Here is a 12,776-nt window from a genome sequence, read left to right on the forward strand (position 1 = left end):
AACTCAGAAGTCAGTATGACTTTGAAGCAAGTCAAGGCTAGGTTCAAGAAATGTTGGACTGAAAAGGGGGTCTGACTTATAGGCAGATCAACTTATACTCTAGTATATATATAGTAGTTTTGGTTGGTACAGTTAAGCTGCAATACCATGTTAGGGGCAGAACAAATTGTAAACCTGGACAATACTGAATAAACAACTGTGCTAGCTAAAGCAATCTATACATCCATCCTATCTTTTCATGATTTTAGTAACAGTGGAAATGAAATGAAAATTAGACAATGATGAAATTGGGCTTCTTTTCCTGATGATTATAGGTTTGATTTCTGGAGACTTTTGAAGGCCTTATAGTAAGGATCATTTCAGTATTGAAAGAATTCGGCTAACAGTTTTGGAGATATGATATATATGTGTAAAACTACTGTCTGACCCCTATGTTCTATTTTTAGTAATGGCAGCCATATTTTTTTGGTTTTGATGGATCAAAAATCCCCACATCAGTTCTATGCAGGATACCCTAAGGAATATTCATACTAAGTTTGGTTCAAATTGGTCAAGTAATGTCAGAGGAGAAGATTATTGAAAGAAATAACATTAAAAATAGCAAAAAAAATGTGGAAAAAAAGGCAATTACTCCAACATTAAAAAGAAAATTTGACTTCAGTTCTATGCAGGATACCCCAAGGAACATTCACACCAAATTTGGTTCTAATCGGTCAAGTAGTGTCAGATAAGATGAGTTTTGAAAAATTATTAATGATGACGAACGACAACAATGACGACGGGCGCCAAGTGATGGTTAAAGCTCACATGACCTACAGCCAGGTAAGCTAAAAATCTATTCAAAGTCTTTTTGAGTTACTGTCTGAAAGCTGGAAATTAGTTACAGTGAATAGTCCTATGATTAGGAAATTTACAAAAATCGAAAAGGAGGCTTACATCATAGGGCACATAGTTCATAAAATCAAAAATCATTGAAAGCATTTTTGAGTTTTGTCAAAAGAGTAAATTTAACAGCCACAGTATACCATAATATATTGTTTAACAAGACTGGCTAAAAAAGAGGACTATATTATGTTTGTGGGGTACTAGTGTAGTAGTTTTATAGATTTTAGTGGTTTGTTTGTTGTTATTAATTTTCAATGAACACTGTTTAAAGTTTACTGTGAAAGTACTATTATTCTTGGGGTTCCAATTTTCTTGCTTTTTGTTAGTAGGCCAAACCATGAAATTTGGTTTCCAACGAAAAGGAGATTTCCATTGATGTGTATACTGAAAACCACAAAACCACGAATTCAGGAATCCATGAACTGGTGTTTCTTCCCTAATCCATGAAAATTGGTATCCATGAATTAAAGTACTTTCACAGTATTCACTTCCATTTTATAACTTGTAATGCATGTGTGATAATGTAAAAAATTTGCTACAAAATTAAGACTTTATTGTAATAAAACACTTTTAACCTAACATGAACAAAGACAAAAACAAAAACAGTAACTGAAAAGCATGCAGTTTGAACTTAATCTAACTTATTGTTACTACTATATATACAAGCTATTACTGTAATATAATTCCAGTGCATTTTACTTATTAGATATTAAGTCTAATGATTTTTCCTGAAAGTACCAGTACTAATAAGCCTTACAAGGAAGGCACTTTCAAAGGTTATTATAAGGTGAAATACTCAAAAATGACTATAACCAGAGTTAGAAATAGTAGCCTGCCCACCAGGCCAAGACAGGCTATTTTTTGGCAGGGTTGGCTAATTTTAGCAAAAATATATATAGCTGCATAGTAAATATATTGAAAAATTGTATTTAGGACTGGCTAGAATTTGAGTGAGTTTCCTACCCTGCTATAACAAACAGTTGTCTTTTTATAAAATTAAAATTTTCAACAATATTAAAACTAAGTGTTTTTTACTACTATAAAAATTCACTAACAAAACAAAAATAATCAGCATATATGCAAAACCTACTCTAATTCAATTTTTCATTAAAAATGTACATGTGCACGACTCAACACTGTTTCTATATGTAAAAGGCGCATTTGACTTTTCAAAGACCTTAAAAATCTTGAAAATGACTATGTACATTGTACAGTATCAGATAAAAAAAATAAGGATTACTTAACATGCACATTCTAAGTCAAGTACAACTTGGGGAAAAAATGTCTCAGAGTAAAGACAGTAACACTTTTTGCAGTTTCTGCTCTGGATATAACAGGAAGAAAATATTTTAGCAAATTTACAAATTGTCTGCTTTACTCTAGATTCAAAAGTAAGAAAATGTTTATGAAACATTCTTTTTTTTTGCTCGAGAATGGCTTCCTTCACTTGACATTCAGTCTCTGTCGATTCATGTTGGTTTCATCACACAGTTCTAGATAATCTTGGTTTCGTCTGATTAGGACATCCATGTAGTTCAGTTCTGGAAATCATGATAATAAGACCCGAGCAGTTATTTAGTGATATTGATATATTGGTGTAGCCTCTGAGCATGGTTACTTCTTTACATTTTTCTTTTATATTATACTCCAAAATTGCTGTCAGCCTACATAGTTTTAGGGAAAACATAACTGGAGTTTGAGATCTGGCATGAAAGTTATTAGCATGTGATGCTTTATCTCAATCTTTCATGGGAAAGCTAAAATATTGAAGCCACAATATCTCTAGCAAGAATTTCATACTGATAGTGAGACCGTCATCTGACAGTGTATTTTTATTTTTAATGAATTTATCACGGACTTAGCAAAAAACATACCACTATCAAATATAGCCAATACTCAGCTAAAAACTAAGGTCTCACAAATCACTCGCAAACATACACGACCACTCGCCTGTGACAATATATTGTCAAAGAGTAATCAAGGGAACCAAGGTTATAGCGGTAATCAAAATTAACATGCCATGTTATATTTAATTTCAATGGACACAGCAACAGATAAAACCCATATTGTTTAATATTCAAGGAAAGATAACTCCAATTCATCACACTATTTTTGGGGGTTTAAACAACTTCAAGTGGTTGTAACTTTTGAATAAAGAATCCAATCAAAATGAAATTCAAACTTGATATGTATTTTATGATACTTAATGAATAAGTTTGAAAAAGAACCTTTAAATTGAATATCTACTAAAGTTATCATTTGGAAACCATTGGAGAAAGGATGGATGGATATGCAACTTTTCAGAGAGTATTACAGAATATTTTGCCATTTCTTGTGATGGTGAAATTGAATTGATAGGATGAATACCAACAAAACTCACATTTTACAAGTTGCACTCTTATTTAAGAGTGATTTTATGCATATTAATTTTTAATCTGTAATCATTTAGGAAGTCATTGAATTACAAAAATAAACTTAAGTTTCCATGCAATGGTAAAAACTAATCTTGGACTCATGTGGTAGGGCCTGATTTTCTATGAAATAAAATCATAACAGGGTTCTCAAGAAGTTTTAAAGTAGGTGGAAGAAAATTAAAAGTAGGTGGCACCATTAAGGGCCCTCATTTACCAAAAGATACCTAATTTTTTTTTATGCAACAGAATAGCCGGTGCCAATGTCAAAGTAGACGGCGAAATGGCCGGTCGCCAGCACTTATTGAGAACCCTGCATTAAAATTAATTCTCCCACAACTCTTTACCCCTGAAAACAACTAAAAACCAAATATATCAAAATCCTACTTCTCTTTATTCTATCCCTTGCCATCAGTTCATGCATCATCAGTTTCATCCAATCTATCTTAATATCTTTAATAACCATCAGCAAACGGTGGAATGTATTCTTTTCCTTGCGAATATCTGGAAGAAATTATACATGTATTGTGTATAAAACTAGTTGTTGAGCAATAAACAATGGTAATGTTTAAATGAGAAAAATAGAAAAATGTTTTTTTAGTGTATTGTAGATTCTGACAGTTCTATTTATGTTAATTATTGCAATTTTGTCATTGAAGTAAAAAATGTGCTTTTGATTATGATTTTGAGAAAAATTTCACATCAATAACATTAAAAACTCCATTATACAAAATTTTAATGCATGTACATGTATATGTTAATTCAGTCAGTCACTATTTTCACAATAGTAAAAAAAAACACACAACAATTTCTGAATTCACAGCTTTTTAGATAAAAATGTATACATGAGAGCTAGTACTACATTGTAGGTGTTACTGACAGATGGATACATTGTAATGTACCACAGAAACCTAGCACTTTAAAGTTGCAGTGGGGAACAAAAATGTAAATTGCAATATTAAATAAAAACAGCAAAATATTAAGCTTAGTATTTTTAAGTCTTTTTCAAGGGAAGATGAAAAAGCACATCTTACATTCCTACATTAGTTTTTTTCTGGTTAAATGTACTTGTATGTTAAAAGCACCTTTTTTTTTTTTCTGGCGGCAATACAAAAGAAAATGAAACGCCTCCCTGCCCTCATTGGTTTCCATGAAAAATGACCAGAAAACCAATAAACTTACCATGATAGAAGTACCAGATGTTAGGGTATGGTGGATCTCCTTTAGCTACATGATGAAATGGTATAACAAGTGGATCTAACCCTTCACTAAACATGTTAGTGTGCAATCTGTCAATAACGGCTTCAAAGTCAATTTCACCCAGACTACAAAGAGCTTTGAGGCAGTTTTTGTACAATCCACAATTCTTCAGATTGTCTAAGGCCTTTTGGTTTTCCTCTGTCCAGCTGACATCAGCATCATAACTGTTCTTTTCATGATCTATATTAGTAGTGTTGTTGTTGTGATCAATATCACTTGCATTTACTTCGCTAAAACTCTCAGAGTCACTATCAATACATATAGTCTCCTCAGGCAATTTCTCTGTCTCCTTTTTCTGTGTTGATGATTTCGATTTCTTTTTTGGTGGTTCAGTATTCAATATAATTTGCATTTTATTCATCTTCAGTTTCTGTTCTGACAATTTCAAATTTAACTTTGATAGTTCCATGTTCTTTTTGACAATTTCTAACTTTTTTTTCTTAATCTCAAGAGTGTCTTGTAGAAATTTCTTCACAGATTCTGTTTTTGTTGTAGCATTTTTACTTGTTGACTTCATTTCTGGTTTTTCGACAGAGATATTGGTCTTCGATGAAACATTTTGGGTAACAGGGTCCATATCCAAGGAGATGGAAGCTTGATTCTGTCCTTGTGAAGTTGCATTTGACGGTGTAGCACTGAAAGTGACGGACACTTTACTAGTTGAATTTTTATCAAGTTGACTATTCTTTGCCATGTCCTGTAGAAGTTTTGAAAAATGCATATGTGACAAGGTTATGGTCTTAGTACCGATACCAGAATTATCAGGTGATGATTGAGTACTCCCTGATGTCAACGTTGCAGTCGAAGTTGCATTGGTTCCACAGCTCACTCCATTTATGGTTTTAATAGGAATGCACAGTGTCTGTGTTGTTGGTACTTTGCCAGCTACTGTTAAGCTTTGTTGACCATCAGTGCCAGATTTGTTGTTTATGACTGGTACCAAAATTCCCAACTGATACTGCTGGCTTGTTTCCTTTCCTGGTTGTGCTTGAAGTGAGACTGGTCCTATGGTGATGGTTGCTGGTTTGCTAATGATTGCTGGTTTGCTAATGGTTGCTGTGGTACCAGAGGAAGTGGTTGTCATGGTAACACCATTTGTAGCCACTGGTTTCTGCAACATCTGAACCAGCATTGGCATTTTCTGGACATCAGAGTCCAGTTGTTTCTTTGCTTTGTGTTTTTTCCTCTTTTTGATTTGTATGTTTACATCAGCAGACATAGATAAGTCATTCTCAAAAGCTTCTTGGGTGTTTCCTTCATCCCTAACTGCATCACTGGAGCTTGTTTCGTTTATTGTCAGTTCCATGCATTTCTTTTCAAATTTTTCAACTTGTTCCCCAAAAACTAAAATAAATGAAAAATATAAAAATCATTCAAGGATGTAAGTTTCTAGGCAATATATAAACTGCAATATAACATGATTAAATTTCAAGTAGCTTAGGTGTTGCATATAGTCATGAATATGGTGTGTCCAACTACCATCATGAAACAAGATTTTTCTATTTATGATAGTGTCCATCGTTTGTATTATTCTGGACATTTACTCTTCCAGTGCACATGTTCCATCCTATATGCTATAAGATTTCCATGAAGAATGGATTGCTCTCTTCTAATATTCTTACAGTTCCTGTATGTTGTTGCGAGTTTCTATACTTCTGAATTTTTAGTCTTCAAATTTCTAATTTTACTTCAACCAGAATTTTAAATAACCTACTGTATTTTTATACCCCCATCAAATTAAGTTTAGTGGAATTAAGGAATCATCCTGTCTGTCTGTCTGCCCATCCATTCACATTTCATGTGAGCACAACTCTTTTAAAATAAACCACTGTAGAGATTTTGATGAAGTTTTATAGGCATTTGTGTATGAAGGAATATGGTTACTCTAGGAGGACTCAAAAGAAAGATAACCCATTTTAAGTTTTACATGTCTAAACCTTGTAAACACAACTCCTCCTAAACTGCTCATGGGATTTTGATGAAACTTTATAGGGAGGTTCAGTATCATATGTACATGTTGATGTGCATGAAGGAATATATAGTTTCTGTCAGAGTGCTCAAAAATGAGGTAATCCATTTTAAGTTTTACATGTTTAAACCTTGTAAACACAACTCTTCCTAAACTGCTCAAGGAATTTTGAAGAAACTTTATAGGGAGGTTCAGTATCAAATGTAGATGTGTTTGAAAGAATGTGGTTTCTGTTGGAGGTCACATAAGTGAGACACTCCAGCTTAAAGGTTTTACATATTTAAACCTTGTAAGGGCAACTACTCCTAAACTGCCCAAGGAATACTGATGTAACATTATAGGTAGGTTGGGCATCATATGTAGATGTGGAAGTAATATAATTACTGTCAAAGGACTGTGAAGAGAAATAATTAAAGTTATGGGAAATATATGTAACTTCCTTTGGGTTTTTTTCTTTGTGAGTATTTCTAGTTGATTCAGTTTTAAGGCAACTAAAAAATCCTAATGTGGAAGCATAAGGCCATTTGGGACCTATCCATGACTAGTACCCTATATTACGACATTTTAAATAGGACCAAAGACAACCATAATATAACTTTGCTTTTGCTTACAAAAAATGTCCCCCCCCCATTGCAAAGTTCTAAATTGATACAAAATTCAGTAGATCACAAAGTCCTGGTATTAAATATGCACAACTACATTTTATGTCCTAAATACAACTACATGTACCATCATAAAATTTGGTGCAGTAATTTCTGAGGAGTTGCACTTACAAAAGTGTAAAGGACAAACAGACAGACAGACAGACAGACAGGACGAAATCAGTGTCTCCCTACTAAATACTTCTGTACCTGAAATCAGTCATCATACCTATCTTTTTACTAGATCTCTTTTTCCTATAGCACGGCCCAGAGTTACAGGACTTGACAACTGCTTCAACTAGATCTTTACTCATCCCATACTTCCTTCTTCCAATGGTGTACTGGTCTGACAACTGCAATATACAGTGTATAATAATAATAATAATAATAATAATAATAATAATAATAAAAAACATAGCATTCTGTAGGTAATTTGGCTACTACATACTCGAATGTCACCTAGAATGGTGTACTGGTCTGACAACTGCAATATACAGTGTATAATAATAATAATAATAATAATGATAAACAACAAAGCATTCTGTAGGTAATTTGGCTACTACATACTGGAATGTCACCTAGAAATAGTATAGGCAATTCAATGTCCTGCTGTGATTGGATGGTTGCCAAAATCTATCTATTTTTCTTGCTGAATTTTATATGTGAATTTTAAATATAAATGCAGTTTTATAATATATTATTCAATGGTGAAAAAATTCAAGTTCATCTACAAATTTTCTACATGTGATTCAAGCTTATTTCTGCTAATGTTAAATTCCTGTCAGCTAAAACAATCATGGTCTACATGTAGATGTAATATATTTGTAGATGTGTAAGAGCGTAATTTTTTAACAATCTATGCGAACTAATCTGATTTGTGGCAGTTTTCACTTCACAGTATATATAACGTATATTAAACTTGCCAAAACCAGGTTATTGAGTACAACCTGTTAAAAATTTGAAACATTCCTTATAATTTAATTTCTAATGGATGACAGAGAAAATATTAAAAAAATTTATTTGTAATCAAAACCTTACTATGTTAGGGATTATTAGAATTGTGAAGTGTGGGCCGATTCATGTTAATAACATCATATTTCACAGTACCAATCCAGGTTATAATCTGGTTTGCGCAAAGAGAACCAACCAATCAGAAAGGTTGTTACAAATCAAATTGAATTATTCTTATGTAATGCAACAAGTGGAAGATTCAAACTTAAGCAGAATGTGCAGAATATCTTATATTAGCTTCATTGTAAAGGTATACACATGGCACTATTCAGTAGTGTGAAGCAAGTGCACAGGTCAATGTAAGAATTTGGCACAGTTCAACAACTTTTTTGTGGCTTGTGGAACTCTTCATAATCATTACAAACTTAGAAACAATCCCTATTCCCTATCATGACGCAACTCTGAATAATAAAAAGAGATTATTATAATAAAATGCAGTTGCAATGCACTACAAAATTTTTCTAACATTATTTTACCTACAAATGTACATGTATACAACCAGAAAAATGTTACCTTTCTAAAGCATGCTTTTTCTGCACCCTATTTATGAATGTTTTCTGGGTATGTTGAATGCAGGGCCTAAATCAGAATTATGTTTATTTACCTTGTGTCTATATACCCAGAAAAAAGGCCCAACACAAACAATTTTTATTGTTATCTTTCTGCAAATGTTGAATCTTTCATGGTATAGAAAACCCACCAAACAAATGACGCTGTTCTGGTCTACATATAGTACAGAAAGAGACATACCATGACTGATCACTGACATACATGTAGTGGTACACCACTCTATGAGTGATAACCCACAATTCCATTTTATCGAAAGAAATCTTAAGAAATGATAATGCTACTGGATACCACTATGTCGGTGATCTCTTTCTGTAGACATGTACTGTATCCAGATCAAAATACAGGAAGGACTATTGTTACGTAAAAATATACTGTTATGCAGTGTTTTCACTATTTTTTCTCCTAAAAGGTAAAATAAAAATTTAGGACAAATTTATTAATTTTGTATTGAATGATATGTAATTTTGTCCACTTGAATCAGCCAGACAGATGTTTGAAGCATGCAAATTTGCCTCCAGCCTGTTCCCAATGAAAACACTGTGTATGTAAATTTTCCCTTTGATTCTATAGCTTCAAAATCACAATTAATAAAAAAAACAATTTTAAGTTCTTTCCGAATAAATTTTTACATATATATACTAGTCAAGGAGTAGTTCTCATCAGCAAGTTATTCTCGCCAACTGATTTTTCATCCTATTTTGTGAAACATATTCACAAAATTTAAGAAAAAAACGTCAGATTGCTGATATTTTGCTTTAAAAAATGAGCTATCATACAAAGATTTTCATTGAGGAATAAAATTTTAGTAAGCAGATTGGTGAGAAATGCTTCTGTCCTGAAAGTGAAAACAGTGAGATCCATTCTCTGAACAGGACAGCAGAAGTAAGAAAAAAATCTGAAATTTTACTACATGTACTTAATTTGAAAAGAATTTTCTGACTGAAAATTGATGAATATTGTTAACCTAAAAATTCTTATGAATAAAAAATACAATACCGGTATATAAAGGACTTCAAGGCTAAATCCATCGATACTGGCTCACAATTAACACTTCAAAATAAATATTTCAACTAAATCTTGTATCAAACAATTTTATTGACTTCTAAATAGCCTGAAAAATGTTTCATATACTATAGAACTTGTTTTGCAGCTGTATAAAATATATCCAGAGACACTGCCAGTATTGCTTGGTTTCAGAACCAACATAACGCATATGTACATTCAGTACTTCACAGCAGTCATTAACTTTAGAATCTCTATTTCATTAAATTCATTTCATTTAACAAAACTTACTTATTTTTACGTGTGCAGCATCAATGTCTTGATACTTAATAAAATTCTCACCCTTTTAACAAATGTTCAAGTATGAATGTGACTAAAATTATATTTTTATGTACATGTACAAACTATACTTTACTGGCATGAAATTAAAAACCAAAAATGGTTTAATTAAAAATCATATTAAGAGTTGTCAGTTCATGCAGTCTGACAAATACATATATTGCCAAACTAAAAGTCGTTGGAGTCCCTTGGCTCAGGAATATACTTACATGTACACTGTACTCTTACATGTACATAACGTCTGTATGTATAATGTAGAGTCTGTAGAGTCCCCGGAACTTCATATTACAGTAATGAGCAGCTAATTGGGCTACCCAAATTCAACAGATTCCTCAATGCACAAACTCAACAGATTTCTCAAATGCCATGTGTTTTACAACAAAATAGCTTGCCAGACAACCTCTAGCCCTGCTGGAGTAATAAATAGACCATCCTATAAGGCCTAAAAATATGTTATGTTTCCGGTCACACTACTGACCCTCCTTCATACCCCCTAACCGAAAGTTTTTATTTGTTATTTTGAAAAAAGAAATAATTATAGTCTGCAGAATGTCTTTCAGAAAAAAAAGTAGAAAATAAAGCCATAGATATTTTTTTCTATCCTAGATGAAAAAACAAAGAGAAATATTGGCTGTTTATATTTAGTTTCGATTTTAAACACACATGCCGTGAGTGCGCTCTTGGTCATGGATAATCCCTTTTGGAATTCAGCACTTCAATTAAATATTTTTTGTTTTGACCACCACCATCAAATAAAAAAAATATCTCAAGCGCCAAATCCCAAAAGAGATTAGGCAGTGGACTAAGTCTATTAGTTTTTGCATATGTGGTTCATTGTATTCTAAGTTTGGTGTCACTATGACTTATTCTATTTTTAAAATTTTAAATAAAAATAAATCCCTACCTACAGACCTGACAAAATTTTAGAATGGTTATCGGAAACATAACATTAGTTTTTTGGCCTTGGAAATTTCTCATCAATTGAGTGGCATGCACCATTAAGTTGACCTAAATGGTTATCGGAAACATAACATTAGTTTTTTGGCCTTGGAAATTTCTCATCAATTGAGTGGCATGCACCATTAAGTTGACCTACCTTTCTGTCTTACATGCACTTGGAGGTGTTGACTATATCCCAAAAAGTATTTTGCTGAGTCAAAGATTCAGCAAAGGCTGTAGGCTGTACAATATATATCGTGTACAGATTACAAACTGGAACACTAGGTCACGGATTGACATTACAATGTAAATCATGTGATAATGCATTTAATGAATGAACATGGTCACATGACAACTAATTTTCCCGAATACACCATGACCCACATTCACAGGTATGACTATGCACGGGGATTGTGTAAATGCTTCAATGCTTTTTCGCTGCCCGTGAGAGACCCCATATGATAACCAAGGGTGTTAAGAAACCCCTCTACCCGTCATGTATTACAAATATCACGTATAAGTGCAAACCAGGTCTAACAGTATTGAGTATATATGTTAGCACGAAAACAAAAATTAAACCAAGTATAGGAGCAGTCAGCTGATGGTCGGCATCACTTATATCGTGCAAATGATTGGCTAACACTGTGTTGTGAAAGATTTTGGGAGATTTTAGTGGTTTATTTCCACCAAGACAGTCAAATTATCAGCTCAAAGCAACAATGTCATAGCTTTATAATGCACAAAATGAAGGGTGCAATGGATATACAGAAAGTGCTATCTTTTTCAACTTTATTGTTATAGTGTTATTTAATAAGTCTACCCTAAAAATTGATGCGGTTACAATCTAACACTATTTCTGACTAAATTAGTAACACTTATTTTTTTTCTGTACTTATAAATTCTCAGACACTTCAGAAACCTCATCAAAGTCAAATAACAAAAGTTTAATTTCAGCATTTTCTTTTTAATGGTAAAAAAACTCCTCATAAGTAGAGAAATATTCCATTGGCAATTTTTTGAAAAAAAGTATGATTTTACATAGAAAAGCAATGGGTTATTTAGAAGTGACCAATTATTTACGACATGTCTATATAGACGTAGAGCCGTTTAGCTGTGTAAAATTTACTCAAAAAGTGTACCTTCATTAGAGTTTCTAGATAATTCAGATGCAGAAGTTCTTTGTAGTCCCCTTCGTGAGCCTCTTTTATTTTTGAAACAAATTCCTCCATCGGAATAACGACCCTATTTCCTTTAACATGACACAAGCTTTCACCAGACAGCATAAGACGTCGACATGCTGCCAGGAAAAGGGGTTTCGGTTCCTTCAGTACACTATCTAGGGGAAATTTTGCCTGCAATAGCTTAGATCTATTTGGAAATTTCTTTGTCTTCAAATAATCCTTCATTATTTCTAATTGTTCACGCGTAAAAGTGCCTCCTCTTTTACTCTTTTGACGAAATTTATGAAATGTCTTCGTTGTTTTCATCGTTTCTGATGACGCCATTTTCACGCTGTAGGTGCTGGTAAACTAAAAAACGTCAAAGTGCGCAACGATCTCTCGAAACGGAACGAAAATTTTAAACGCCGGAAAAACTTCTAAAGGACCATACTAAAACCAACTTCGCAAATCGCAAAGAGTAGGGGAATGAATTAAAACAATGCAATGGAAACTTAAATAAGAAACATCAAACAGCAAAAAATCTTAATGCAGTCATCATCTTTCAGGGAAGTCAGACTGAGGTGTTTTC

General features: G+C 33.0%; 1 protein-coding gene across 1 annotated transcript; it reads right to left on the reverse strand.

Moving 5' to 3' along the window:
• Positions 1 to 1,416: 1,416 nt before the first annotated feature.
• LOC148617034 (uncharacterized) lies at positions 1,417 to 12,540 on the reverse strand. Its single transcript, XM_088584312.1, has 5 exons — positions 12,167 to 12,540; positions 7,396 to 7,519; positions 4,479 to 5,900; positions 3,684 to 3,800; positions 1,417 to 2,426 (listed from the first exon to the last, which is right to left on the reverse strand). Exons 1-5 carry the CDS (start codon positions 12,530 to 12,532, stop codon positions 2,329 to 2,331), a joined length of 2,127 nt encoding a protein of 708 aa, XP_088440438.1. The 5' UTR covers positions 12,533 to 12,540; the 3' UTR covers positions 1,417 to 2,328.
• Positions 12,541 to 12,776: the final 236 nt, after the last annotated feature.

This window comes from Perna viridis, chromosome 5, assembly GCF_037379345.1.
Source record: "Perna viridis isolate PV_CMFRI_1.1 ecotype Kerala chromosome 5, ASM3737934v1, whole genome shotgun sequence".
In the NCBI taxonomy this organism is placed as follows: Eukaryota; Metazoa; Mollusca; class Bivalvia; order Mytilida; family Mytilidae; genus Perna; species Perna viridis.

Bases quoted from the DNA above. Each gene is read 5' to 3' on its own strand.
- LOC148617034 (XM_088584312.1), bottom strand. From the start codon at position 12,532: ATGGCGTCATCAGAAACGATGAAAACAACGAAGACATTTCATAAATTT. The intron at 3,801-4,478 runs GTAAGTTTATTG...AATTTCTTCCAG, and splicing joins CATCTGGTACTTCTATCATG to ATATTCGCAAGGAAAAGAAT. The intron at 2,427-3,683 runs GTAGGATTTTGA...CATGATTTCCAG, and splicing joins AAGGGATAGAATAAAGAGAA to AACTGAACTACATGGATGTC.